Genomic DNA, 26006 nt, shown 5'->3' on the forward strand with positions numbered 1-26006 from the left:
CATCCTCGGCTCGGACGTCACCCAAGGCCCTTACTGTGCGTGCCCGCCACCCACCCCATTAAACAACCCAATACTAACATAGACTAGATGTGACGGGCGAGTTGATCCGCACCAACATCGTCGAGGACCAGGAGGGCGTGCCGCTCTACCTCGACATCCAGATGATCGACACTAACACCTGCGACCCCGTCTCGGACGTCTACCTGGACCTCTGGCACTGCAACGCTACCGTACGCACCCCCCTCCCCCTCCATCCCAACAGACACAACTAACAAGGCAAAGGGCGTCTACTCCGGCGTCGTCGCCAACGGCAACGGTAACGCCAACGACGAGACAAACCTCGACGCCACCTTCCTGCGCGGCCTGCAAAAGACCGACGCCGACGGCATCGTGCAGTTCCAGTCCATCTTCCCGGGTCACTACACCAGCCGCGCCACTCATATCCACGGTAGGCCCCTCCCTCCCTCTTCTGTCCTCCTTTTGCTTTCCAACTAACGAGTTCTGTGATAGTGCTGGCCCACGCCCTCAACGAGACCACCGTCAACAAGAACAACAACACCATCTCGGGCCTGTACACTGCGCACTCCGCGCACGTCGGCCAGCTCTTCTTCGACCAAGACCTCATCTCAGCCGTCGAGGAGACCTCCCCCTACTCGACGAACACGCAGGAGCTGACCACGAACGCCGACGATGGTATCCTCTCCCAGGAGGCGGAGGAGATCGACCCCTTCGTCGAGTATGTGTTCCTGGGCGATAGCGTGTCGGACGGTATCTTTGCGTGGATCTCGATGGGCATGGATGCCACTCAGGATAGTGAGGTTACCCCCGCGGCGTACTATACCGAGAATGGCGGTGTTGAGAATGAGAACTCCGGCGGTATGGGTGGTGGTGGCTCTGGTGGCCCTGGTGGCTCTGGTAGTGGACCGATGCCGAGTGGATCCGGCGGGTTCCCTGCTCCTAGTGGATTCTGATTCTGATTCTGATTCTACTCCGTGGGGAGGTAGTTGAGTGTACCTAGGTATCTAGTTGGGTGAGTGGATACAGAGAGAATTGCAGTGTTCATGTGTTCGTTGCATCTATGTTGGAGTAGTCTTTCTCTTATCGTAATTAATCATATATTCCGCACACTAACCAGCAGCATACGGACTCATCTTCCGTAGTTTCCCCCCAAACTTCCACAAAAACACCGGCGCCGGCACCCCCAGCGCAATCGAAATAAACGCCAACAGACTATTCCCCCACCCGTAATCCAGCGCCGCATACATGTACGGCGCAAACAGCGGGAAGCCGAAGCCCGCCAGCGAGCGCAAAAACGCCGCCGCCGCCAGCGCGCTCGCCGCGAACCGCGTGTACGCATCTACCAAGTACGTCTGGATGCACTGGTACGTGACGATGTTGCCCATGCCGAAGAGCAGGGCGCCGATATTCGGCGCGATCCAGTGGCAATGTTTCTGCGCCGTCCAGCCGTAGATGAAGAGTCCGGCCGGGGTGATGAAAGCTGCGACATACAGCAGGGGCACGCGGAATTCCGGGCGTCCCGTGCCGTTGTTGCGCGCCTTGAGCCGGCGATAGATGCGGTCGTTGAGCGGGGCGCAGATCTGCGAGCCGAGCCAGAAGCCCAGCCCCAGCGAGATGTAGTTCAGCCCGCCGATGCCGGTGGATTCGTTGTAGTATTGCGGGCTGGTCCAGAGGGTGGGGAAGGTCGACAGCACCAGATACATGGTGCCGTAGATGAAGGCCATGTAGAGGGCGAGGGCTTGCACGATGGGCTGGGTGGTGAGTAGACGGAAAGGGCGGATGAGCGCGGTGCGGAGGACTTGGAGCAGGGTTTTGTTCTGGCGCTCGGCTTCGGTCTGAAAGGAGGCGTCACCGGTTTCTTTGCGTATTTTCTTAGCCCGCGCGCGGAGGATCTTGGGGCCGTAGGTCTCGCGCAGGAAGAAGAGGCCGGCGATTTGGATGGCGCCGTCGACGATGCTCGTCGAGTAGAACACCCAGCGCCAGGTCGTGTATTCGGCGATGAAGCCGCCGCAGATAGGGCCGACTGCTGGGCCAAGGAGCGGGGCTAGACTGTAGATTGCGATGCTTTTGCCGCGCTCTTCGGCTCTGAAGCAGTCTGAGAGGACCCCTCCGCCGACCTGGGATGTCAGTTGTGATTATACCAGGGTAGATGCGCAGGACTTACGGCTAGTGGAGCGCTTCCGCCGAGACCGGCGAGGAAACGGAAGACAATCATCTGCACCTTGGTCTGGGCGACGCCACATGCGATGTTGAACACGAGATAAAACAGGTTGGCAAGCTGGAGAACAATGACCCTGCCGTAGATCTCGGACAGAGGTCCCAGGAACAGCGGACCGACGGCATATGCCAAGACGAAGATCGACAGCGTAAGCTGAGAGACGACCTCATCGTTGATATGAAAGTCCTCTCGAATCGCCTGCAGAGCAGGGGCAACCATCGACGAGGTGACGGGGGAGATGAATGTGAACGAGGAGATGGTGAGGACTGCCGCCCATTTCTTCTTCGTTGACCAGTTTTTGGGATTCTCCGGGTCGTCCGGTCCATTCCAGGTTACCTACAGGATTAGCTGTGGACACCACATGAGTAAAACGCAAATACACATACTAGAGTGCGATCCTGGCGAGATCGATCTGACCGTCCTGTCTTGGACTTTTCCAGTTCCGACGTGGGTTGCTGGTTCGCTTCCAAATCGACATCTCGCTCATTGACAATGCCGCCTCGGACCTCCAGCACAGGTCCATCACCAGACAAGTCCGAATCTACATCGTCGTCACCCTTGGCGTCGTCATCGCTATGGTAGACGGACTGGTCGTCGAGATGTCTCCCCGAATACAGGACTCGATCGCCGTGCGGGGTGCTGCGAACCGATCTCGACCGAGACCGCGTTTTCGCGGTGCCGCAAGACTGGGATCGATATGCTGTCCGCGAGACTCGTGACTCGGAGCTGCAACTCGACAGCGACGACGAACGTGCCCTGGACGACGTAACGGATTCCTCCTTTACCGACATGCCGGATGTTTAGACGGATGTTCAGACATATGGGTCCGGATAAAGGAAGAAAAACAAGCAAATAAACAGAGGCAAAGAGCGGAACGAAGGCATTATATCATTGTGACCTGAGGAGCATTCTCTTCCGTACCGGCTCTGCATAACTAGTCGTACATATGCCCGGTGATAAAGAGCCTAACCCCGGGGCAGTGGAGCAGGCCCTGATGGATTTTTGCACAGGAAACGGCCATCATTGGACTGTTCTTGCCAGGGGAAAGCTTGACACGTACATTGAGCTGGGAGAATCTCCACTGCAGGATGAAGTCGTTTATGGAGAGGCGGTTGATGCCGCATGCAGCGGCCTCGCTTATTCGCTGTCTCGGGTCATCGGCACCGGTAAGTCACGTGGCTCATTGGTAAGTGCCTTTTATGCCTTATTATTTAGGCAGATATATAGTCTTCCCCTCCGAAGATCCATGCAACACTGCTTTGTCTATCTTTCTCTCTCGTTGGGCTCAGGTCTACACGACCTGGAACATGCATTATGACCCGGACTACGACAAAGAACTCTGTCAGTGGCCACCGAATTTTCACTTCCCTGCAGAGGATGTATCTTTTCGCCACCTTTCGTGCGCTGTGACTCGATTCCGGATGCTTTTGCCACGATCTTCGCCTAGATCCTGATTCTTCTCGTGTTCGGTCATGGATCGACCCGATTGATCATGTGCGCATCTTCATACAAACAAGGATATGAGTGTTGAGATTCCACCCGATGATATGTACATCTATGCTTTATCCATCGTATAGTTTTACGGAGTACGCTTATGCATCAACTATACCGTCCGAAGACACCCCTCCAAATACTTCTCCACTCGGCCCACATCATCCAACGCAGCAATCGTCCCAACATACCCATCGGGCCGGATCACCGCCAAGGCACCCTGAGCCGGATCAACCCCGTAGATCTGGTACACATCGTCCATGTCGTAGCCACTGTGGAATCGCATCTCCGAATGCCTCTTCAGCTCGCGGGGTACATCCCTCCAGGTAAAGCTCTTGGGGAGGCGCGGGTGCACGACCACCTGTTCAACCAGCGAAGCAGGGAACCGTGGCAGAACCGACGATCCAAGCGTAACCAACGTCTGCGCAGAGACCCCCTTGGGCTCCAGCAGATCCGACGACGTCAGGCAAAGAATGCGGAATCGTCCAGTCGAGAGGAAATCTAGAAGACCGTTAGGCTGTTCCTCGTGCATAGGGGCTGTCACATACCGTCCTGCAAGTGCCGCCGGTTTCCGTCTGCATGTCGCTTGAGCTGCACGTCCAGCAGTCGACGGCCCGGTTGAAGGACCCCAGATAGGTAGTCCGTCCCGTGGATGGGGTTTTTTACATCGCCCGCGGCCGTTTTCTGCACGGTCAGGTTTTCGGGATATTCAATCCCACAGCCACTGGTGAATCCGTTACCCGTGCTGAAGACTTCCAAGAATTGCTCATGGGTCAACGCCCCCACGCCGTCCTCGGCGCCTCCAATCTTCCCGGAGAACATAGAGGAAAATGCACGGTCAAATTCAATGAGCTGTTGCGCTATGGTATGCCGCTCGGCGTGGTACGTGTCCAGGATAGCATCCGGCTTCCCGGCCGCCGCATCAGGGGTCAACCCGTTGATAGAGTAGACGAGCTTCCACGCCAGGTTGTAGGAATCCATCATCGACACGTTCATCCCTTGGCCCGCCTTAGGACTGTGTGTGTGGCAGGCTATACGCCAGGATCAGCTAAGCACTCCCATAATCGTCTCGCTGTACTTACCATCACCCACAATAAACACCCTGTTCACTCCCTTCGAGTCCTTGACAGTGAAGTTGTCGCTCACGCGTTGCCCGATCTGATACGCAGCCCACCAGTCCACTGCGCCGTCCTCCTTGGGCTGGATATAATACGGCTTGAATGTCTCTGCCGCCTGCTGGAAGATCCCCTCCAGCGTGACCTTGCTCCGTCGCGCCCTCGCATCACTCTTCGCCTGGCCATCTCCATTGACCGCCACATCGCTCTCCGGAGCCGTCTCTTCAGGCACCTGCACATACAGTCTCGTAAGATACTCGCCCGTTGCAATCCGCTCCCGCGGGATCACCATGACCGACCCGGCCGGCGCATGGATGGCACAGCGACGTCTGATATCCGGGAAGTCGGTATCCACGACCAAATCGACAACACCCCAGATATGGTCCGTCGACTCTCCCACCAGCTGTAGACCCATACAGCGGCGCACAGCAGAATGCGCGCCGTCCGCGCCGACCAGATGTTTCGACCGGACCGTGCGACGCACGCCGTCAGTCTCAATCTCCGCAACAACGGGGAACTCCGCATCGCCGTCCTCGTCGATCTTCACGTCCACCAGCTTCGTGTTCCGCACAACCCCACGCTTCGAGTAGCGCAGCAGATCCGTCTCGAGGATGCGCTCGATCCGGCCCTGGTGGATAGTGACTTCGTGGCGGTAGCGCGCGGGCACGGCGACGTCTGGCACGATGGAGGTGCGCTCGATGATCTCGTCCGTGTTGCTGGAAGGGTTCCAGAACGCGACTTCCTCCATGTGGCAGCCGTCGTTGAGGATCTCGTCCGCCACCCCGAGTGACTTGAGCACTTCCAGCGTGCGCGGCTGCAGCCCGTCCGCCTGCCCGGATTTGAGCGTGCCGGGCTTTGCGTCGACGCAGAGGAGCGAGTCGTCGCTGAGGCCGTAGCGGGCCAGGAGGAGGTTGAGCATCAGGCCGGCTGGACCGGCGCCGACTACGACAACCTCATATTTCTCTGTGTTGGGGTCGGGTGTGAAGGCTGGGGTAAGGCGGGGCAATGGAGGGGCGAAGGAGGGCAGGACGCGGAGTTCCCGCGACGCGGCGGAGTATTCTGTGAAGACGGGCATGAGCAGAGAAGGGGATTGAGAGGAATAAGATGAGTTGGGCTGAGGAAGTAAAGAGCCGGATAGCGATAATGCGATCGTGATATACACAGTAATCTACCCCACGCTGAGGCAGGAGGCTTTGGTCGGAGAAACCCCGCTTGCTTCTCCTGTCGGGAATTCCCCCAGTGGAGATGCTGACTCTTGATTACTTGAACTTCACTCATCAGAGGCATTAAGGTTACAGGTGTCGTTGACCACGGAATTATCGGAATGTACCGATAACACATGATGGGTAGGTAGGTAGGTATCTAGCGAAGACTCTGTGTATCGTCGTGTAGGATATCCAGTACATTTCATTCTCTGAGACGGAAAAGCTAAAATATACTACTCCGTATGTGCCTCGGTTTGACTCTAGTTCCTTGATTCCTGCATATATATAACCACCAACACATATCTCTACAGAATACGGAGTAGAAGTCCACAATCGTCAACACATGCTTACCCCGCGATAATGAGGGGGTTTTCCGACTCGGACAACTATACAAACTTCTGACCCATGGTACCAAGAAATGGACCACACGCATGTGCAATTTCACATTAGCTTTGATCATCGCATATGTTTGCCCATCGAGATGGCGTACTCCGTAATGTCTAAACCCCCAAAGGAGAAATAGACGGACCCTGTTGGCGGGGTTTCTCCGGACCTTCTCCGGATCAGCGCAGTAATTCCGCACTCCCTTCCCTACGTTCAGAGGATAGTGCCTCTCGGAAATGCGATAAGCAGGGCGATAGACTGATCGACGAGTCTAGAAAGAACAGTAATCGGATATAACCATCGTGTTACAGTAATTTTCGGCTATGGGGGAATGCGATGAGCCATTAGCGGAAGCTGGGATAATAATAATATTATAGTAATAATATACAGAGTAGGTAATACTCCGTACTCCGGAGCAGATAATGTTCCTATCCCCCGCAAATGTGGAGTAGCCGGTGACAAGACTCAGGCCGACGGGGGATTTCCGACACTATCCACAATCCTCATGCCTCATCCCCCAGTAGAATCTCCCCGTCAAGTTCCGTCGTTTCCCCAGAGAACAACAAAGAAGGAGAATCAAGCATGTCGAGGAAAAAGATGCGCAATCGGGTGGACCTCGTCCTGTTGATATCCTCCTCCCCGAGACATCGTGTACGGATCATCCTGGCCGGGGGACGGGGAGGAGATCATAACTAGGTTCGCCTACGAGTTCCCTGCACGCCGTTCCGAGCTAGTGACGACTCCGCGCTGCCAGGGGTCGTATCTATCCAGGGTACAATCTTATAAATGCCCACCGGAGAATCACCGTCCCGACTTGGAATCGAGTGTATCTGTCTTTTCTCTTCCCCCCCGTCTACTCAAACTTCAGACTCTTTCAATATGCGAACGATCGCTCGGATATTAGGGGGTAGCTCCTCCGAGAGTGACACCAAGCCTCTGAAATGCGCTGTCGAAGAACGATCCGTTGACGAGTGCCGTCCGCTGCGCGTGGTCGTCATCGGATCAGGCATCTCCGGCATCCTCGCTTCCATCCGGTTCAGACAGCGCATTCCCAACCTCGATCTGCAGGTGTACGAGAAGAATGCAGATATCGGGGGCACCTGGCTCGAGAACCGGTATCCAGGATGTGCCTGTGGTGAGTACCATGTCTCTTCAGATCGAACCACTTCAGACATGCTAACGCCATCTAGATATCCCTGCTCACACGTACCAGGCGACATTTGAGCCAAACAAAGAGTGGTCGACCTTCTACGCTGCTGCCCCAGAGATCCACAAGTACTGGAAGCGCGTGGCGGACAAGTACGGTTGCATGAAATACGTCAAGTTCAAACACCAGGTTTGCGAGGCGATCTGGAACGAGAAAGACAGCAAGTGGAAGCTGCAGGTTGAGGACATCGACGGCAAGAAGACCATTCAAGACCAGTGCGATGTGCTAATATCCGCGTCTGGCGCCCTTAACAGCTGGAAGTGGCCACGGATCCCGGGACTTCATGATTTCAAGGGCAAGTTGATGCACAGTGCGAACTGGGATGAGAGTTATGACTATAGCGTACGTTATGTTGCGAAAGAGGGGTCCGAAGTATACTGACCGTCGCAGGGTAAAAGAGTCGCCGTAATTGGGAACGGATCCAGCGGAATCCAAATCGTCCCTGGAATGCTGCCAAAGGTAACGCATATCGATCACTATATCCGCGGCCGGACTTGGCTGTCTCCTACTTTTGCGCGGGAGCACATTGACAAGCGTGGCGCGGAACTAGAGAATTGTAAGGTTCCCGATCGAATCAGAGTTACGCCCCCTAACGTCATATTAGTCTCTTTCACTCCGGAGGAAATCGAGAATTTCAAAAAGGACCACCAGGCCTATCAGAAATTCCGCAAAGGTACGTTCTCCCAACCACACCATATCCATGGCACTGCTAATTGGAAATAGAGATCGAGCTTGAGCTGCAGTCCGTCCACGGGGCAACCCTCATCGGCACGCCCGAGCAAATCGGAACCAGAGATGTCTTCCTGCAGAACATGAAGCGCCGGCTGTCACGCAAGCCCGAGCTTCTCGACGAGCTGACCCCGTCCTTCCCACCCATCTGCCGCCGACTGACGCCCGGACCAGGGTATCTAGAGGCGCTGACGGATGACAAGGTGGACGTGATCACGAGCGAGATCGTCAAGGTCGATGCCGAGGGCATTATCACGGCGGACGGAAAGCACCGTCCGATCGACGTGCTGGTCTGCGCCACCGGCTTCGACACCACCTTTACGCCGCGGTTCCCCATAATCGGCCGGGACGGGGTGTCCTTGGCGGATCGGTGGAAGCAGACGCCGGAGACGTACCTATCTCTCGCGGTGGATGGGTTCCCCAACTACTTCATCAGCTTGGGACCGAACTCGGCGCTGGGCGAGGGCAATCTGCTGCTCCTGATTGAAAAGGAGCAGGACTACTTCACCAAGTGCGTGGAGAAGATGCAGCGCGACAACATCCGGGCGATGAGCGTACGCAAGGACGCGGTGGAACGCTTCACGCAGCACTGCGATCAATACTTTGCACGGACGGTGTTTAGCTTGAAATGCCGGAGTTGGTACAAGGGTGGCACGGAGGACGGACGGGTGACGGCGCTGTGGCCGGGATCTTCGCTACACTCGCTGAAGACGCTGGCTAATCCGCGGTGGGAGGATTTCTCGTATGAGTATGTAAACGACAATGCGAATGGATGGTTGGGAGACGGGTGGACGGAGAATGAGAAGCACAAGGCGATCAACGTGGATTATCTGGACGACGCGGAGGTTGATTTCCCGGAGGCGTTGGTGGTATAGATGTATATCAACTATTCAACTACTTCGTACCACTGTACCACTTCCCAGGTAGACTACCTACTACCTAGGTAGATATGGATGGTATCCGAGGCAGAAATAGATCTAGTCCAAAACAGCAGTCGGTGAAATGCCGAGTCGTGGTGGAGATGAGGATCATGGTAATCTGACGGGGGCCAGTACCGTCGGTACTTGGCTGGTACCGCCAATCAAGCGGGCGCCAGCATGGGGCACTGGGTACCGGCCAAGTCACCTGGAGATGGCCGTTCGCCCTCCTCCGCAGAATCACCATGACTCGACCGGAATTGAGGATTTCTTGTTCTTCCTCGGAGTCTGTCGACTCGAATCCCGGTCCTTGAAGGCTTCTTTGGTTCTTCGTTAGTTACGATCTATGGATTACGGAAGCCCCACGGCATAACTAACTAATCATCGCCCCTCTTGTCTTTTCTTTTCTTTTTTTCTCTTTACCCCAGAATTTCCCCCCCAGCTTTCCTCCTCCCCTTCTTCTCCCCGATGCATCACCATCCCAGTCTCGTCTCACCATGAAGCCCGCCTCCAGCAAACACTTCTGCTGCACCATCTGTCAGCGGGGGTTCACCCGCATTGATCACTTGAAACGTCATCATCTCCGCCGTACGTTGTTCCCCTCTGGGGTTTTCCCTCAGTCCCTGCGCCGGAACTGCTTCCCCCCGACCCTCCACCACTCACTAGTCCTCGACTAACCCGTCACGTTGGTTCGTCAGACTCCGGCATCAAGCCATACTCCTGCATCTTCTGCAAGGAATCCTTTGCGCGGTGGTACGTCAGCTACCCATCGGATTTTCCATTTTGCCTCGATGTCGCATTTGTGGCCGCGCTTACTAACTTCCCCTCAGTGACAACCTCCGTGATCACTACAACGACTGCGCTCAACGAGGCGATCGGAAAATTCCTGAAACGGGCCAGAGAGGCCGACGGCGCCATGCTTGTCAATCAGTACGTCCATTGACTGGTTTCAGATGGTGTGAGGTGGGCGTCGCGTTAACGTAGGTCAGTGTACGTCGATGAAGCTCCGATGCGACGGTCTCAGTCCCTGCGGTTCGTGTCAAAAACGAGGCCTCGAGTGTAACAATGAGCGCAAGACGCAGACGAAAGATTTCAGTCCGGGTGCAGGTACAGTCCTCTTCGGATGGATGACGATATCTGGTCTAATGGCGATATAGACACTCCAACCACGCCAGACGATCTAGTCCCTTCCTCTGACCGAGGCTCTATCAAGTTCCTTCTCAACGGAGGCACAGACAGCTTCACAGAACAATTTCTCCTCCCGCCGCGGAGCGATCGCACCCGTGGTCTGGAATACCATAACCAGCTGGAGGAAGCGGAGCGGTCGCGGCTGGCATACCCTGTCAATGATGAATCCGGCTACACCCCGGCCTTTGTCGACTCCGACCCTTCCAGCCTCTCGTTCTTCCACGATACCTTCCTTGACTTCTTCAATGGGCCCTTTGGCGCCCCGCAAAAATCCGTGAGCGACCCTTTTAACGGCATGGTCTTCCCAACGGTCATTTCGCCGGCGGATGATGCGAACTTTGCCTTCGCAGGGGAGCCCATCTATGAGCCCGAACGACCCTTTGCGACGGCCATGATCCAGGCGATTCTGGCTCGCGCATGGTCGGTTCCTCTCGACCCCAAGGCTCATGAAGAAATCTCCATCAACCTCAACTACCTCCTCACAACAGCCCGCATCCGAAAGTTCGTCGCCATGTACTTCAAATACTGGCAGCCAAACTGCCCCATCCTCCACTACCCGTCATTTAATCCAGACACCATCTCTCTATACTTACTCGTCTCCGTCACGTTCTTGGGCGCCATGTACTCGCGAGATCAGAGGGAGTCTTACGCGGCGAAGCGGCTCATTGACTTTGCGGAGCTCTATGTCTTTTCCAGCGAGGTCTTTGCGCCAGAGCACGAGATCAGTCTGGCGTATGCTGGAATTCGCCACGGCGACTGTGACTTCAACCATTATCAGTTCCAGAATCTCCAGGCCGGCTTCATCATCTGCGTTGCCCAGTACTGGTCTGGGAGTCCCATGTCACGCAGTCGGGTAATGGAGGCTCGGTTCAGCGAGGTGATCAGGGTAGCGCGTCGAATGGGCCTGCCAAAGTGTCGTCATCAGCCGGACGCAAGCGTGGATGAGCAGACGTGGATTCAGAAAGAATGCCGTATCCGGTGAGTGGCGTGCCTTGTTTCTCGGTTTAGACACTGACCAGTCTAGCACCATGAATATTATCTCGCTTCTTGACTGCGCGTTTTCGTTTTACCAGAACTTCCCGTGTCGACTCCCTCACACCGAGATGGAATGCGATTTCCCCTGTCCCGAGTCTGTCTTCGCCTCGGAACATCCGTTTGGAGAGCCGAACTTCCGGCTCGCCCGAGAGTACACCATCTCCGAGGCGTTCCAGTCGTTGTTCGAAGAGCCTGGCTCTCGGGATACACCGTCATCCGAGTCGGTCTCGCCGGCGCCAGAGATCCTGCCCAGTGTGACCGTCTTTGACATGTTTATCCTCATTCATCGTACGTTGCCTATGCAGTCTAATCTCGACCTCGCTAACAAAACAGTTCTCTACGCATTCATCAACGAACACATGACCCTGCAGATCCCCCTCCTGCGGTTGACACGGGCTGCGCAATCGAATCCCAAATCTGGCAGCAAGACCCGATCCCGTACTGCAGGGGTAGCAGAGGACTCGACGCTGGCGTCAATCCGGACGGCACTCTCCCGATGGCGGGAACACTGGCAGACGCTAAGAATGACGGTTACCACGAACGAGTGGGCGGCGATGGGATTCTACAAGAACGGGTACAACTTCTGGCTGGTCTCGCATCTCCTCATCACCAAGAAGGAGAGCGTCGACGTGATCATGCAGATGGAGGTGAATTGCGAGGATAAGCTGGAGCGACTGAAGGTGTTGCTGCAGGATGAAACGGATTAAGTATTTATACCATGCTTTGATTTTGATATTTTGAGGCGTTAGATGGGTTGGGATAGATGGAGCATGGCAGGATGGTTGACAATCTAGAGCATGTGGCGCTGGCAGCACTATTCAGACGAAGACAAGACTCACGAATACAGAGACAATTGATCTATGATTTCATTATACTAGTTCGTCTACGCGTACCCCAGCCGCCAGAACGTCTCGATATTCTTCCCCGTATCCTCATCGACATACGGCGGCGGCTCTGCAAAGGTGACATGCTCGCCATGCAGCTCGGCTATTTTCCCCGTCAACGAGGGATCCTCGACCAGCTGCGCGACGGCCCTTGTGGCCGTGGACATGGGCGTGAGGACCATGGACTGGAACAGCGCGCTGTCGGGGGCGATATTCGTTTCTATTCGGTCAGTACCATCACCTTTTAACTTCAAACCGGGAAGAAAGCGTACGGATAACCGCCGGCGCCAGCGCATTAATCTGAATCTGTTCCTTCAGCAATGGCCGAGCCAGCGAGCGCACCAACCCGATAACCCCGTGCTTGGTGGCCGCATACAGCGGCGCCATGGGGAACGGGTAGATGCCGGCATTGGACGCCGTGCAGATGATGTTTCCCCTGGAGCCTGCGACCGGTGCGTTCTTTGCGATATAGTGCGCGGCCAGGTTGACACCTACCACCGCATTAATACTCTACATTTCCTTTACGCCAATGCGAAGAACAGGGCAGACATACTGTATATAACTCCCAATAGGTTCACATCCAGCGTCACGACAGTGGGCTTGACAGGCGCCGCAGCGTGCATGCCATCCAGCACACTGCCCTTTTCGGTGATGCCGGCGTTGGCGAAGACGAGGTCGATGCGGCCGCGCTGGGCGTAGACGGCCGCGAAGGCGGCGGCTTGCGCTTCCCACGAGGACGTGTCGCAGGCTTCGAAGCTGAGGCTGGCCGAGGGGAACTCGCGCTGCAGGTCGGAGAGGACCTGCGCGCCGGTGGCGGCGTTGATGTCGAGGATGGTGATGTGGGTGTCCGGTCGGGGGGCGAAGTGGCGGACGATGCCGAGGCCGATGCCCGATGCGCCGCCTGTAATGATGATGCTGCGTGGCATATTGAGTTGGGGATGGAATGCGTGGATGGGAGTGATTGTATTGATATGAATGTATGATATAGGGATATACTGGCGGAATGTGTCCGAACCCCTCATTCCTGGAGTCTCTCCACTTGATGGCGTTGTGGGACGGGGGAATCCCGGGGAAGTACACGAAGTAACTATAGACTAGTAAGCTATAGTATATCCTTCAGGATCACTACTAGTGCTGGTAGGCATCCGTCGTCTGGGCATACTGCATCCGCATACCTTATGCATACTGGCTGTGTATAGTTCATTCGGACTTCCTCCACAGGACAAACCCCAACTCCTCCACATCCCTCACCATCAGTCACCAACGCTGGAATTCTCTTTGTCTCCATGCCTCGTATACCCCGGATTCCAGCCACCCACCCCGTGGGGAATGTCACTGCCGCCTTTCTTGGGCGGGAATCCCCCATCGTCTCCGCATCCTGATGCGTCAATCCATCCATACGCCGACGAGTCAGTTGCGCGGGTGACGCGGATCGCTGGAGAACAATCCGGCGTATAAATCCTTCGCGTCGAGCGTGTCGCCGGTGTGCATAGCTACGATCGCTCTTCCTGTGTCCCACGTCACTGCATCGCTTCTTCCGAACCCGACAACCACTCCATCGACGAACAGCAGACGAGACTTCCGTCAAGTCTTGACGGTGAAAGTATCCCAACATGCCTTTTGGTATCCTCGAAGACGACAAGCTCGAGCATGTCCCCGGGACCGCGCCGCTGAACCAGCTGGGTCAGACAGGGGCCTACGCCGGCATCGATCCCAGTCTGCTCAAACACGATCCCACAGGAAAGATCGTGCTTGTTCCCCAGCCCTCTGACTCCCCCAATGACCCCTATAACTGGCCCCGATGGAAGAAAGAGCTGTTCACCATTGCCTACGGCTGGGGCTGTGGCTGCGTGGGAGGTATGTCACCGTCGGATCAACAGCCGTGGTTGCTCCTAATGCTCTGTAGCCGTCGGTCCCCTTCTCGGAGCGGCCTTTGTCCCCCTGGCAAAAGAATTCGGCGTGCCGCTTAATACCTTCGTGTCCGGCGTACAGGGAGGCACCATCGCCGCCATCGCCTTTGGCAGTCTGCTCTGCAACTCGCTGGCGGTCAAGTATGGCAAGCGTCCCATCTATCTCATCACCACCATCGGCTTGATGGTGTCCTGTTTCTGGGCCGCCGAGGCGAAGAGCTTCGCCTCCCTGGTGGCCGCGCGCGTCGTCTGTGGCATCTGCATGGCCCCGTTGGAGGCATTGGTTCCGGCGTCTATCGCGGACATCTGGTGCGCAACGCTCCCTACTCACAGCTTTCCGCCGGTATGCTGATCATCCAGGTTCGTTCACGAACGCGGCTTCCGCACCGCCATATTCAACCTCGGCGTGCTGGGTGGAATCAATCTCGCTGTCCCAATCGGTAATTATCTGTCCCTCGGAGGCTCCCTGCACGACTGACCGTTCCAGCTGGCGCCATCATCCAATACGGCTCCTACCGCATCTGTCTGCACGGCATGGGCGGCGCATTTGGTCTCACCCTCATCATGGTCTTCTTCTGGATGCCCGAGTCCGCATACGCCCGCAAGGATGTCCTGAACATTGACACCGGCGACGCAGCCGTACGTCCACCCCACGCCGGATAGCACGGCGCTAACAATCGCAGGTCACCGTCGAAGGAAAAGCCCAGCCCGAGCATGTCGAATACAACGACAGTACCGCCGAAGACAAAATCTCCTGGGCCCGGGAGCTCCTCCCATACAGCGGCTACATCAACCACGTCTCGTTCTGGAACACGCTCGTCCGCCCGTTCTACTTCTTCTTCGCCTCGCCGGTGGTCCTCTGGGCCACCCTGCTGTTCACCACCTGCATCTCCTGGCTCGTGCTTATCTCCCTCACGCTCTCGCAGATCTTCTCGGCCCCGCCGTACAACTTCTCCGTTGGCAGCGTCGGCGCCACCAACGTCTCGTCGTTCGTCGCCTCGCTCATCGGCACGCTCATCGCCGGCCCGCTCGTCGACGGCGTCGCCACCCGTCTGGCCAAGATGAACAGGGGGACTTTCGGTATATCTCCCCTCTACTTCCAGGAACTCAATTGAGGCGAACGCATGCTGATAATGTAGAACCCGAATTCCGCCTCCCCATCATGGTCTCCTACCTCTGCTTCACGGCGACGGGCTTCTTCGCCTGGGGCCAGTCGCTGTACGTGCGCGACAAATGGCCCATCCCCGTCGTCGTGTGTCTGGGCCTGATCAACCTCGGCGTGCAGCTCGGCACCACCGGCGTCGTCACGTACGTGGTCGACTGCCACCGCGAGAACGCCGGTGAGGCATTTGCCGCCATGAACTTTGTCAAGAACTGCTTCGCCTTCGGGCTGACGTTCTACGTCAACGGGTGGATTGCTAGCCAGGGCGTGCGGGACTGTTTCTTTACCATTGGTGGGATTACCGTTGCGGTTACATTGCTCACTATCCCTATGTAAGTTCTGGTTTTGTGGCGCTGATGTGGGCGTGCTGACGTTGCTAGGTATGTGTATGGGAAGAGGGCGCGGAGCTGGGTGCACCGGCATAAGATTGCGGATCGGTTGTAAGGGTAGGCTGTCTCGTTCGAGGTGCAGGATTATGGTTCAGATGGAAATATCGTAATTGTTATAGTTTTTAATTCAGTGCTGCTATCTACAGACGATCGTATCAACATGGCTAGCCCGAGCTGCAGTTGACGTCGAGGAGAGACTCGTCGACCTAGACATGTTAGTCCGGTTCTGTCTCAGACCAAGGAAACTCACATTCGTGCAGATATAGTCGTCTGTTCCGCTGGGACTCGTAACGTTGACGTTGGTGACATAGATGTCCGAGCAGACCTATCCTCGTCAGCATGTAACACCCTATACGGCCTCCGAACCCTTACATCAGGACTGGAGCACACTATCGTGCCCACGTTGGGGTCGCGCTTCCCCGACGTAGTCCCCCACATGTTCTTGATATGCACGTCCGAGATGGTCAAATTGCTCTGCACTCGTTAACATCGCACACATCACCCCCCGGAAACAACTTACAGGGTACTGGTTGCACAGCGTCTGGTTCTTCTGCCCGTAGCACTGCGTCACCTCGATCGCCCAGTCCACGTTCTCAATGTACATCCGGTCGTAGGTGATGTTGCTGACGGCGCCGCTACCGCCGCCGCCCTGCAGGTCCTCGGACAAGGCCGAGTCCACACCGGGCCAGACCTTGATGCGTGCCATGTCCTGACCATCGGAATTAGATGGGTGCTCGTAAGACAGAAAGCGGCGATACTTACCGAGGCGTTGTACATGGAGATGTTGTAGACGAGGATGTTCTTGACAATGTCGATCTCGCCCTTGTACTGGCCAAGGGAGCCGACGGAGATGCCGTGCGACCCGTTACAGTGCATGTTCTGCACGAGGATGTCGGTGCTGTTCGGCTTGAACGAGACGCAGTCTGCACATATCATTAGCACGTCTTCAACCATGGAGCTCAGGTGCATACCATCACCGTTATTCACCACCGAGTTCTGGATGACAATATTCGACGAGCGATACGTATCCCTGTCCACATCCATCAGTCAGCTGCACTCCCAATAAACGAGGAAAAAGCACCCACCATCCATCCGTATTCTTCGCCGTGTTCTTACTCGAACTATACCCACTAATATCAATCCCATCAAACAACACATCCGTCGAGTTCGCCACGAGCTGATACCACTGCGGCGAATACCGCAACTTCAACGGCCCAATCGTGCCGCCATGCAACCCGATCACGCCCAACAGAATTGGCCGCAGCGTCAGCGGCTCGGCCGCATACAGATCATACCAGACCTGGCCGTTGCCGTCCAGCGTGCCGCTGCCATACACGTTCACGTCCGTCCCGCCGAGCTGGAAGAACGTCGTCGCGTTCTGGAAGCCATGCCGGAAGGCATGCGCCTGCCAGTAGTCCGTGTCGTTGGTGAACTGGATGCGGCCGAGGATTTCGAGATCCACGTGCCGCAGGAAGGTCATGTCCAGCGCCGTGCCGATCGTGTACTCCTTGTCCGCGTCGAAGACGACCTTCCCGCCGTTGTTGCATTTGCGCAGCGCGGACAGCACGAAGGCTGCGTCATCGGTGCCGTCGCCGTGGCTGCGCACATGGCAGGTCTTGGTGCGTGGTGTGCTGGCGGGCAGCGGGCGGAACGGGTGGTGTGGTTTGCAGGCGTCGTTGCGGGCGCGGTTGAAGCCTTCGACGGAGGCGCCGAGCGAGAGGAGCAGCGTGGCTGTTTGGGCCACGGTGTGGAGGAACTTCATGGTGCTGATCCTGTCGATTGAGTGGGGTCCGTTGAGCGAGATGGATGTCTCTGACACGAGAACGGACTATTTATATGCTCGACGAGCTCCATACCCCGGACTCCATCCCCACGGAATGGTGAATCCCTGCCCATACGCCTCCCCGCGAACGCAATATCCGGAGACTGTGAATGGAGCGAAATCCTCCACAGCCGTCAGTATTTGTAGCGATGGGGAGAGAGAAAGTACGAGATCGGGTTCTGATAGGAGGAAGAACTGCGTCGCTGGCCGTCCGAGAAGCGCCCGATTGGAAGGAAAATTATGCACGTCGCGGAGTATCCCAGCAGTTAATCTATTGTGCCTTGCATTCGGGGGAGCTCATTTGGAGATTTCCAAGACATACTACTGACATCTGCCTGACACGCTAGCATTGCTCATTATATACAACCCGAACCGCTAGTCGCGTCGACGAGACATTGCGAGATCAATAGATACCATTGGGTCAAGTTACAAGAACACGCAACATCTATTTCTTTTCCACCACAGCCTCCACCTTCGCAACAGTTGCCTTTGCCGAGTCAACCACCTCGTGCTCCACGTCCTTGAGCGCCTCCTTTGTCGATCCCTCCACGGAGCGGCGGTAGTTGACGATACGGCCGACCTGGACCACACCGACACATCCGAGGAAGAAGTTCACGGCGGCGAGCCTGCATCATGTCAGTACAACCTTCTCCTCGCCAATAGCCATTGAGCCGTCAAGCCATGATTGGGACGTACAGGTAGTTGCGGGGAGTGATGATCATGCACCAGCGAGTCCAGATGGCGCCGGTGGCCATCAGGGCGCAGTTCTGGGTCAGGGAGAGCTTCTCAGCAGGACGCGAGAAATCAGAGATACCAGCAATGACCAGACCCCACTGTGAATAGACTGTCAGCTATATCGGTCGACGGTGTAGCGGGAGCGGTGGTATCGGAGGTCGCCGGGGTCCATCGTTGGCGATTGTAGCAGCACTGGATCGGTTCATACCTTCATCACAGGGGCCCTAACACATCACAGTTAGCTTAACGTTCCAGATCTGTAGAGATACTGTGCCTGCAGGACAAAGAGCTCAACGCACCAGAAATGCACCGTCTTCACGCCAACCGGGCTGTTCCATAGACGCTGGAACGTGCTCTGCTGCTCGGCGGCGGGCGCCTCGGTGCTCTGGAAGCGACGTCCCTGGGCACCAGGCCGACGGAAGGGAGCAGACGCATTGCGGAAAGCCGCGCGGGCGTTCTGGAAGAAGCGAAGGCCGACACGAGACGACATGTTGATCTGTTGGGAAGGGGACGGAAGGGGAGGGTGTTGTTGAGCGGAGAGGGTACAACAAGAAAAGAGGAATTAACTCCCGGACTCAACGGCGGAAATATATACGTCGGTACGATCCAAGAACACTTGCACCCAGCACGTAGGAAGAAGACAAGAAGATGATGCGAGGAGACAGAGAAGCCGACGTCGGCGGAGTTGCGGCTCGTTTCCGGCTGAGGTAAGCGGTGTGTGGGTGACCATCACGCTTGACTGGATTGGTCTTGCAACCACCTCCGTCCATCATCTCAACTTCCACTCCCCTTCGGCCCTCGTCACGATACCCCCCAAAACTCGATCCCACCGGGGCCAATTCCCTCCGCCAGACATTTTCCCGCCTGTCGCCGTCTTTCCCACCCGGTTCCCACCGCTCCCTATCCACAATGTCCGGCAAATACGTCTTCTCCAAGGGCCTGAAGGAGCTGCGCTTCCTTTTCTGCCAGACGTCCCAGGACAGCGCTGCGACGCGGTGAGCCTCCTCGATGCATTCCGCCGGGCGATTGTCGCAGGCGATATTGATTTTCGCTCTCCAGGTCGTTCCTCCAGCGCGCCTACCCGACCATGAAGAAGCACAACCCGCACACCCCCATCCTGATGCGGGAGGCTGTCGGCACCGTTCCCCGGGTGTATGCTAGATACGGTACGCATTCTCCGAGACTGCGAGCGACTGTCAAACGGCACTAACAAGCTGTTAGGATTCGGACAGGAGAAGCAAGAGGCTTTGATGGGTGCGTGACCATACATCTTCACACTCCAACCAAACCACCGACTAACGCCATCCAGGTCTCTCGGACGCACAGATCGAAGAAAAGATCACCCAGCTGGTCAAGTCCTCATAACGCATTGATTTCATTCGACTCGTATATTCCGCGCTTCTTTCAGTCTACCACTGTACCTATAGATGAATTGAAAATCTACAAGACTCAAGACAATCTCTGTTCGCACACTATATACTGCAGGTGTAGGTCTACAACGCACTTGTGGCATTCGGCACCTCTCCAAACCTATACTGTGCCCAGCTCAAACTCCCCTCCTTGAGCGTCCACAAGCGTCGCCCGACATCCGCGCCGGCCGCGCCCGCCCCGATATGGATCGGGAGCACGTGGTCAAAGGTCGGGTGCGCCTGGCGCGCATCCGGCCGCTTCAGCAGCGCCGCCATCGCCTGCTCGCGGTCCTCAGGAGCCGTTGTGACCGCCTCCTTGAGCGCCTCGTCGAAGCTGGCCGTGTACGGCAGTGGCGTCGGGTCACCCCACGTGAACCGCATGTCGCGCAGATTGTGCACCGCCATGCCGGACACGATGATCAGGATGTTCTCGTCGCGCAGCTGCGACACTGCCTGGCCCAGCCGGTAGTGCTGGATGGGGTCTTCGCTGTCGAAGAGAGATACCTGCACGATGGGCACATTCAGCGGGTTCGAGTCGGGCTCGAATGCTGCACTAATCAGCTTCATCTTCTTCTACCCACGGCAGCTGATCGCAAGGACATACCGCACTTGAAACTCGCCCACACCCCATGGTCCAGCCCTCTCTTAACCCCCTCGGCGTTGATCCCCGCCTGGCGCAGCAGGTCAATCACCTTGTTCGCGATCTCGCGACTCCCCACGTTGGGGTACTTTTCCTTGTAGTAGTGGCTTGGGAAGCCGTAGAAACTACGCCATCGTCAGCACCCTCCACACCCGGTACGTACCGTACGTCGCAAAAAGGAGAACACCTACTCGTAAATCAACTCCGTCATCTCCGCATGGTTGACATGGATCGTATCCCGTCCGGCCTGCCAATGCGCCGAGAACACCACGACCGCGCGCGGCTTCACCTTGCCCGTGATCTCGCGGCCGATCTGCGCCAGCTTATGGTACGCCGGGTGATCGGTGTCGTACATGATGTTGGGCTACGTCCGTTAACAACTCACACTGTCCAATATTCGCAGGAAAACATAGACACTTACGCCCCCATGGCTCAAGAAGTACACAGGCGTGCGCATGGTATCCGTCTGCAGAGCGCTGGAGCTCTTCAGATTCTGTGCGCCCTTCGCGGCGGATTTCGAGAATTTGTGTCCCACGGCTGAAGTAACTGCTGCAGACCCCGTTCCCGTTGGTCGTGCGACGGACGGCGCAGACGATGAGAGAGTCGATCCGAAGAGCCGTCTGAACCCGAACAGATTGGCGGTGGGTCCGTCGGTGGTTTCGATCTGCTGGGAGGTGTATCCTGCGAACAGAGCGATTGCAACTGCAACGAGCGCGGCGAGGAGCGCGATAGGGATGGAAGATGGTTTCTTGTGGTTGTGCTGGGCGTTGTCTGCGACAGAGTCGGGAGGCATAGGTTGCTGGTGGAAAAGAGGTGAGCCGGTCGCTGATGTCGCTTTACATTCACTGCGTGTATATAGACAGCGTCTATATCCTCAAATGAAGCTATCGGAGAATCCTGACGAAATTTATATACATAGGCTGGAGAGGATTGGCTGTGGTTGGTGAATTGTCAGCATGTCAGCCGATCCGACCGGGCGTGCGGAATCCGCCCGCACTTTACGGTGCTTACTTGTTGCTTACCATAGGCGTTACCAATCGATGTACAGACTATAAGATAGACGTTAAGATCATAGAGTTACATTAGTAAGTACTACAATTCAAGTATTCAACATGAATCGAAACCCGGACAGCTCCGGCGCCCTATATCCAAACCCCAAACCGTCCAAAATACAACCAAATCCATCCAAAGCCGCATGAAAAATGTACATAGGCACGGTTATCATTAAACGGGGTATATGCACTAACAGTGAATCGTCCTCTCGGTCGTCCGGAGAGTATGGAATGATGCGCATCATACGACACAATCGACAAGTAACATCACATAACAAGACAGTCGCCTTCATTCTGCTTTTGCCCGTTGACAGCAGATCGAGACAATCGCGTCTTCTGCATCCGAGCTCCGCCTTTCTTGAGCTCCTCGAGACGCTCGCGCGCTTTCGGGAATCCCTGGGCTGTAGGGCGATACGATTAGTTAAGTAACCACCGACAGTCAAGTATATGCGGACTCACCTGCTGCTCGCCAATACCATCGCTTCGCATCATCCAGGTTCGCAGCAATACCAATGCCAACCTCGGTAAAATAGCCCATGGCGTACTCGGCCTTTGCGAGACCCGATGTGGCGGCCTTCCGGGCCCACAGATACGCCTCAGTGTCGTTCTGTTGCAGGATCCCGTCCGACCCCGTCAGATACCACCCACTCAAAGCCAGCTCACTCTGATGCTCGCCCTGCGCTGCAGCATTGGTGTACCAGATGATACTTTGGCGGGGGTCAACCGGGCATCCCATCAGCCCATACTCATAGGCCGCGCCGAGACTGAACTGGGAGAACTTGTATCCGAGCTCGGCGGCCTGATGGAACAGTTGGCACGCATAAGCCTCGTCCCGAATGATGACATCGTTGGGACCCGCATTCGCGTACATCAGCGCCAGCTCATGCAGAGCATGGGGGTTCTCCACATCAGCTCGCTCCGCCGCGCGCTTCAGCCACGACACGCCCTCGCGAGGGTTCTTCTCCTGGCCCAAAAGCCCCTTCAGCAAGATCATTCCCATCTTGTACATGGCCGGAGGATCGCCCAGGGACGCGGCGCGCTTGTACCACTGCACGGCTTTGAAAGGATCACGCTTGGTGCCACCACCCTCTTCCGCACCGATCTCACAGCACACTGCAACACGATAGGCCGATTGCGCGTGGCCGGATTTAGCAGCAGAATGATAGAGATTGAAAGCCTCCTTGTTGTCGATCTGCAGCCCCAGCTGGCCCTGGCCGTAACAGTCAGCCAGATAGAACTGAGCCTCTGCATATCCACTGGAGGCCAGCTTCTTGACGATCTTGTATGCATCCGTAATATATTTCTCCCGGGCCTTGGTCTTGGTCTTGGTGTCCATGTGTGTGTTCTCAACGAGGACAACAGACGCCTCAACAAGTTTCTTAGCCAGCAGAAGCTGAGTCTTCTGGTCAGATGGCCTGCCCTTGACTGTCTGTTGCAGCCGTTGGAGCTCCTCGTGAGTTACGGGTGTAGGAGTCGAGGTGGCGGGGGCACTCGGCGGAGTTACAGGCTGAGGAGCCGGAGTGCTGGTGTATTGACGGACAGGAGCGGGCTTAGCACCTTGATCATGGCCTGGACGGAATGGAACAGGGTGATGCGGCAGCGCGTCGGGGTTCTGCGGATCCATTGTTTCGGCCTCGTTAACCATTGGAGTCTGTGAGTTATACTCCGGCTGGTTCGCCCGATACGGGCGAGGGGGCCCGTATCCATCCACGGTAGCCCCCCGGCTTCCCTGTCTCTGAGAATACTGCCCCTGCATCAGATCTTCATGCCCATTAGGTCCCATACCGTAATACGCTCCTCCTGCAGCGCCATGGGCGGGGAGATCAAATTGAAACCCCGCGTCCTCGAACTGATTTGGTGCGCTACCGGGTTTCATATTGGGCTGCGACTTGGAGTGAGAGATGTCTGCAGACCGTGGGCTGAAAGCTGTGTACTGGTTCCCAGACGGAGCAGACTCCATGGACATCTTCGGTTTCGGCGTTTCTAGTCCAGGCAAGCTCTCATCAATCGGGTTGGTTTTTGTATCAGGCATGGCATCAAAGTTGGGCATGTCAGCTTCATCCGTGGGAGCGGAGTTGTAGTAGCTGTCCAAGAGATCTTCGGTGTCGTTATGTTCCTCGTGGTGGGAGTATTGGTAAGTCGACTGTCCAGGGTACCTCGAGCTGCCCATAGGACCGTCCATCGCATCCGGATGCACCGGCATCGTGGCGCTGCGGTTGATATGCGGTACCGGAGGTGGTGCAGCACCGGGGTCGGTATACGAACGATCATACCCCCCAGCGCCAGCCGTTGGGCGTCCAGCACTCGCCGATCGCATGGGTGGAGGGCCATATCCTCTGCCTCGGCTGTCCGTAGGTGGTCCCGGTCGTCTACTGTTCGATGTATGCGGGCGTGGAGGGCCGTTCAGATCCATTCTCGCCATGCCGCCCTCGATTCCTCTGGACCGGCCACTTGGTTGTTTGGAGGGGAACATGGGAAACGGGTTATCCCATGACATTTTGTCTGGTTCGGTCGGCGGGCCGCGGGGAACTGTAAGAATCGGTCACGTTAGGCGTTGGACTACGGATACTCAGGATATTAAATCCTCTCACCTGGTCTCATGCGCTCTGATCCCGGAGGAGGTCCTCTGCGGTCACGGCGACCATCGTAGCCGTTTGGTGGCGGCCGTCCACTGTATGCGTAGCTGCGGTCGGAGTTCTGTTCCGCCGGAGGGTAGGCTCCACGAGGAGTTCGAGGGGCGCCGCGTGGTGGGCCATACGACCTAGGAACGGCGGCATCCCCGGGGTAGCCATATCCTGGTGCGTCATAACCGGCGTCCGCGTACTGGTAGTCGTATCCCTGGTCATAATACGCCTGGTCGTAGTATCCATCCTGCGGCGGCCCCCCTGAGGGGGGCGCACGAGGTCCATAGTTCCTCATGGGAGGGGGTCGCTGCGCTGGGCGCTGTGGGTATGCCATATTCAGGGTCGTAGAGAACAGTCGTCAAATAGTAAAGTGGGATATCCGGCTCACGCGACCAGATTAATATCTCGCGAGGGACCAAATCAGACCTCCTTGTCCCTATTTATAACCATTCATCCGTCAGGGAAAATCCGCGAGGCTGGAAGGACACTCAGAGCGGGCGCATACCAGAAGGTGAGCTTACTGGGGAACTAGAACCGCGCAAGAATGACAGCCAACTCAAAGTTGCGATCGAGACCCTCCTAAGTATGTTGGCCCCTCGACTTCAGAACAATTTTGTCGGACCTAGACTCCAGTCAGCGGACAGGTACTGGATAGGCGCCAGTCCGAAGCGCGATCGGACCGCCAATGCGCCAGGCGGTCCACACGACAACTCACCCCCCTAAACAAAAAGCGCACACGAGGACAAGAAGCGACTCCGAAGGAATGAAGGAGAAGCTTCGATAAGGGGTGGAGGGGGTGGAAATAAAGACCGAACGGAGAAGACTCCCTGATGTTGACGAAAGAGAAAGAAAGAGGACAGAAGAGGATCGAGTGTGGTATTAATAAAATGAGAATGACAATCAATCAATGGAAGTACCGGCTATGTTTGGTCAGGTAGAATTTGGGAGGGCCCTTCCACCGCTGGTACCTGACGGGATGGTCCAATAGGCGTGCCCAAACAAAGAGGGGGTTGCTTATGTAAACATATTAGTTAACGTTTTCCACAATCGAGCCGCGCCTACAACCGAGCCGCGCCCTTTCCACCAAAACTCCTATTTCCTAAGGCTTTTCAACCACCAACGCCATTAAATCTAACTAACTAAATACATGAAATTATAGCCATCTACTAGGGCAATTTCGAATTGTATGTCCGATTGTTCCACACCCACTACAGCGCTGCGGAGCTCGTCGACGAGGCGCTAGAGTAGATTCCGCAGGCTGCTCATTAAGCTGCGTATCAAGCTGCTGAACGCGATTTTCACCTTCCTGCACATTAAGAAGGCGGTCATTACCTATCTCAGCACGTCTTCTTGCTTTTTTTTGACGTTGTCGTCCATTTTCAGCGCGTATAGCCCTAATTTCTTGCTGCAAAAGAAGGGTAGTTTGCATCGCCATTTGCGCTGCTTTCTCCAGATGTTGAATATGCGCAATAGGACTGCTAGAAAGCTGCCGCTTTCTATTAAGGCTATTCTGCAGGCTTCGAACCTTTCGATTCAGCTGGCGAGTATTCTGCGGAGTCTGAAAAGCAGAGGAAACTGAGCCTTCAACTAGTGGTGGTGTAGGCGTACGCAGTTGAAAGGTAAGCTTGGAAAGAACATGCTCTGGATCAAGCGGCTTAAGCCCTGCTCCTCTAAAGCCGCTGCAGATATTGGCCGAAGTAAAGATTTGCTTGTGGGCGTCCGGATATAGCGATAGGAAGTCTTCTTTATTAATATGGTTGTTGCCAGCAGCCATAAGGTCTTCAAGGAGCTTTCCGTACGCCTCTTTAAGCGGGCCAAAAACGCCCACATCAAGCGGTTGAAGAAGATGTGAAGTATGGGCAGGCATGCAGA

The 26006-nt window shown here is 56.1% G+C and overlaps 11 protein-coding genes across 11 annotated transcripts in view; 4 read left to right on the forward strand and 7 right to left on the reverse strand.

Annotated features, from left to right (window-relative positions):
- Positions 1 to 971, forward strand: part of ATEG_07145 (intradiol ring-cleavage dioxygenase) — a gene marked incomplete at both ends in the record, with an annotated part of 1418 nt that extends 447 nt beyond the window's left edge. The window contains 3 exons of the mRNA XM_001209831.1: positions 88 to 230; positions 283 to 448; positions 511 to 971. Coding sequence (XP_001209831.1) covers positions 88 to 230; positions 283 to 448; positions 511 to 971 — 770 coding nt within the window. The remainder of the gene's footprint in view (positions 1 to 87; positions 231 to 282; positions 449 to 510) is intronic.
- A 156-nt stretch (positions 972 to 1127) lies between these two features.
- ATEG_07146 (MFS transporter) lies at positions 1128 to 3027 on the reverse strand (the record flags this gene model as incomplete). The annotated part of the gene is made up of 3 exons (XM_001209832.1): positions 1128 to 2135; positions 2183 to 2572; positions 2623 to 3027. 3 exons carry the CDS (start codon positions 3025 to 3027, stop codon positions 1128 to 1130), a joined length of 1803 nt encoding a protein of 600 aa, XP_001209832.1.
- An 812-nt stretch (positions 3028 to 3839) lies between these two features.
- Positions 3840 to 5917, reverse strand: ATEG_07147 (putative phenol monooxygenase; the record flags this gene model as incomplete). The annotated part of the gene is made up of 3 exons (XM_001209833.1): positions 3840 to 4228; positions 4276 to 4758; positions 4810 to 5917. The coding sequence occupies 3 exons, from the start codon at positions 5915 to 5917 to the stop codon at positions 3840 to 3842; spliced, it is 1980 nt and encodes a 659-aa protein (XP_001209833.1).
- A 1393-nt stretch (positions 5918 to 7310) lies between these two features.
- ATEG_07148 (flavin-containing monooxygenase) lies at positions 7311 to 9242 on the forward strand (the record flags this gene model as incomplete). The annotated part of the gene is made up of 4 exons (XM_001209834.1): positions 7311 to 7566; positions 7622 to 7980; positions 8029 to 8311; positions 8362 to 9242. 4 exons carry the CDS (start codon positions 7311 to 7313, stop codon positions 9240 to 9242), a joined length of 1779 nt encoding a protein of 592 aa, XP_001209834.1.
- Positions 9243 to 9781: 539 nt separating this feature from the next.
- On the forward strand, positions 9782 to 12214 carry ATEG_07149 (uncharacterized protein; the record flags this gene model as incomplete). The annotated part of the gene is made up of 6 exons (XM_001209835.1): positions 9782 to 9872; positions 9983 to 10037; positions 10115 to 10242; positions 10442 to 11450; positions 11497 to 11795; positions 11841 to 12214. The coding sequence occupies 6 exons, from the start codon at positions 9782 to 9784 to the stop codon at positions 12212 to 12214; spliced, it is 1956 nt and encodes a 651-aa protein (XP_001209835.1).
- A 176-nt stretch (positions 12215 to 12390) lies between these two features.
- On the reverse strand, positions 12391 to 13575 carry ATEG_07150 (putative short chain dehydrogenase/reductase; the record flags this gene model as incomplete). The annotated part of the gene is made up of 4 exons (XM_001209836.1): positions 12391 to 12611; positions 12664 to 12882; positions 12945 to 13485; positions 13567 to 13575. The coding sequence occupies 4 exons, from the start codon at positions 13573 to 13575 to the stop codon at positions 12391 to 12393; spliced, it is 990 nt and encodes a 329-aa protein (XP_001209836.1).
- Positions 13576 to 14004: 429 nt separating this feature from the next.
- Positions 14005 to 15416, forward strand: ATEG_07151 (uncharacterized protein; the record flags this gene model as incomplete). The annotated part of the gene is made up of 5 exons (XM_001209837.1): positions 14005 to 14248; positions 14298 to 14610; positions 14662 to 14741; positions 14789 to 14940; positions 14985 to 15416. The coding sequence occupies 5 exons, from the start codon at positions 14005 to 14007 to the stop codon at positions 15414 to 15416; spliced, it is 1221 nt and encodes a 406-aa protein (XP_001209837.1).
- Positions 15417 to 16016: 600 nt separating this feature from the next.
- Positions 16017 to 17614, reverse strand: ATEG_07152 (putative extracellular exo-polygalacturonase; the record flags this gene model as incomplete). Its single annotated transcript, XM_001209838.1, has 7 exons — positions 16017 to 16058; positions 16103 to 16177; positions 16225 to 16326; positions 16373 to 16561; positions 16615 to 16775; positions 16824 to 16882; positions 16938 to 17614. The coding sequence occupies 7 exons, from the start codon at positions 17612 to 17614 to the stop codon at positions 16017 to 16019; spliced, it is 1305 nt and encodes a 434-aa protein (XP_001209838.1).
- Positions 17615 to 18119: 505 nt separating this feature from the next.
- On the reverse strand, positions 18120 to 18899 carry ATEG_07153 (mitochondrial pyruvate carrier family protein; the record flags this gene model as incomplete). The annotated part of the gene is made up of 3 exons (XM_001209839.1): positions 18120 to 18300; positions 18371 to 18507; positions 18720 to 18899. 3 exons carry the CDS (start codon positions 18897 to 18899, stop codon positions 18120 to 18122), a joined length of 498 nt encoding a protein of 165 aa, XP_001209839.1.
- Positions 18900 to 19902: 1003 nt separating this feature from the next.
- On the reverse strand, positions 19903 to 21251 carry ATEG_07154 (DODA-type extradiol aromatic ring-opening family dioxygenase; the record flags this gene model as incomplete). Its single annotated transcript, XM_001209840.1, has 4 exons — positions 19903 to 20366; positions 20423 to 20583; positions 20650 to 20822; positions 20880 to 21251. 4 exons carry the CDS (start codon positions 21249 to 21251, stop codon positions 19903 to 19905), a joined length of 1170 nt encoding a protein of 389 aa, XP_001209840.1.
- A 526-nt stretch (positions 21252 to 21777) lies between these two features.
- Positions 21778 to 24468, reverse strand: ATEG_07155 (putative chitin synthase activator (Chs3); the record flags this gene model as incomplete). The annotated part of the gene is made up of 3 exons (XM_001209841.1): positions 21778 to 21911; positions 21970 to 24039; positions 24102 to 24468. 3 exons carry the CDS (start codon positions 24466 to 24468, stop codon positions 21778 to 21780), a joined length of 2571 nt encoding a protein of 856 aa, XP_001209841.1.
- Between the last annotated feature and the right edge of the window lie 1538 nt (positions 24469 to 26006).

The sequence above is a fragment of the Aspergillus terreus genome, genomic scaffold, assembly GCF_000149615.1.
Source record: "Aspergillus terreus NIH2624 scaffold_10 genomic scaffold, whole genome shotgun sequence".
Lineage (NCBI taxonomy): Eukaryota > Fungi > Ascomycota > Eurotiomycetes > Eurotiales > Aspergillaceae > Aspergillus > Aspergillus terreus.